This window comes from Volvox carteri (assembly GCF_000143455.1).
Source record: "Volvox carteri f. nagariensis unplaced genomic scaffold VOLCAscaffold_96, whole genome shotgun sequence".
NCBI lineage: Eukaryota > Viridiplantae > Chlorophyta > Chlorophyceae > Chlamydomonadales > Volvocaceae > Volvox > Volvox carteri.
In genome coordinates this window covers 247,609-249,345 of record NW_003307639.1, presented here as the reverse complement: position 1 = coordinate 249,345, position 1,737 = coordinate 247,609, and the positions used below count along the sequence as shown (strand labels likewise).

At 50.3% G+C, this 1,737-nt stretch overlaps 1 protein-coding gene across 1 annotated transcript in view; it reads right to left on the bottom strand.

The window, feature by feature from the left end:
* The window catches only part of VOLCADRAFT_99824 (uncharacterized protein), a gene marked incomplete at both ends in the record, with an annotated part of 6,607 nt that overhangs the window by 286 nt on the left and 4,584 nt on the right, over nucleotides 1–1,737 (bottom strand). Inside the window, 2 exons of the mRNA XM_002958490.1 lie at nucleotides 168–770; nucleotides 1,037–1,202. Of these exons, the coding sequence (XP_002958536.1) occupies nucleotides 168–770; nucleotides 1,037–1,202 (769 nt within the window). The remainder of the gene's footprint in view (nucleotides 1–167; nucleotides 771–1,036; nucleotides 1,203–1,737) is intronic.

Below are 1,737 nucleotides of genomic sequence, written 5' to 3'. Positions count from 1 at the left end.
CGGAATAACGAGCCCAAACAAGCCGAAGGCCCAAGGGTCCGCCTGTATGTGCCACGCATAATGTACAACCGGGTGTTAGCTGACCGCACATACTTCTCTTTGGGGTAGGGCGGCCAGGCCGCCTTTCGCTCCTTGCCGGACTTCAGCTTCCTTGTTGCTGCCCGGACCTTAAACTTGTTGTACACGCCAGAATGCACCACAAAGTAGAGGCTGGGCTGGCAGCCCTCCTGGCCCGGTGCAGGGATGCCCAGTCGCTTGAGCACGTTTTCAAGTTCATCAGCATTGAGTACCTTGCTACGCGAAATAGTCATCTGGAAAAGGTGCATCTCCGGCACCTTAAGGGCATCAATGACGGGGAAATTGCCGGACATGGGCCTCAAGTACATGTTCTTAATACTGCTCATCATATCACTGGCCTCGTCATCTGTGAAGCGAAGAGACTCTGTACAGGCCTGGATGTCCAGCTCCTCCTCCTCGCCTCGCTCCAGAGTCTCCGGGTGCAATGGCACCACATCAAACTTGCCGCCCATCGCCAGTACACCATGCATAACCTTCTCAAAAAGTATCCCCTTTACTGCTTTGGCGCTGTATTCCATCAGAGACTTCACTTGATCCTGCTCATCTATCCAAGCCCGTTTGGTGAACTCCTCAGCCACCCAATCAGAAGCAAACGTTAGCCGCTTCTCCTTGAAGTTGTCGTAAGGCACAATATGGACCAGGCGATGGCTCGCCTCAGGTCCCATGTCGATGGCATCCATGGCCGCCCGAACCTAATGTGATGGGAGCAACCAGGGAGGCAGGCCAGGCCACAGGTGTGTTGCATGTGAAAGGCAGGGTACAACTCGCCAAAAAATGAAACGTCAGCAGGACATGGGAGGACATAGGTGCTCAGCCGCAGTGTGAAAAAACAGAATGAGTTTCTACTGGATGGAAGGAACATCAACATTGAAAACTCAGGCAATGCAGGCGAAAACTAGGCAGTGACCTAAAACGACATGAAGTTCAGGCAGAGGACTAACAAACTACAATGGTTCACCTGTTGAACGTTGCAAGTAGCCAGGATTCTGGTCAGTGGCTGCAGCAGCCTAGGCAACCCCCAGCTGGGGTTCTCGAACGGACATTGAAGCACGTACCGGGCTACACCGCCATAGCAGTTGTAGAGTTCCTCCACGGTCGCCTCCGGCACTGCACTATACATCTTGCTGCAGGCACATTTTTGGTGCAAGGGAAAGCAAGGGACAACTGTGGCCAAATGTGGTTTAGTTAAGGCCTGGGCTGAATCATCTCCATAGTAAAGGTTTAATAAAGAGGACACATGTTTGTACCTGTGTTGTGCTGCGAAATGACTTGTTGTCCTGAAGAACTCTTTGACCAGCACCCTCACCTTGTCTCCTATGTGGAGTCACTCAGTTAAACAGCTCTAGTTGCTCTTCACCAGTGACCTACTCCACTGATAAAAAACGTTGAAGTGCTTTGCTGCTAGGTTGCTTATGCGAGGTGCTGCAATCCTATTCTTCAAATCAAAGCTTAAATCAAACAACACTATGCTTCAGTGAACAATATCTGTCACCTTCACAAAAAAGGGGCTGCCATACACATAATAACAGCCATGTTGTCGACTTATGCCGATACCAACCCTGATTCACTGTACTACTGCACAAAACCCAAGTTATAATCCAAGAATATCACAACATGCTTTCAGCACTAGTTGCAGCAGCATGCATGATGTGAGCTAGC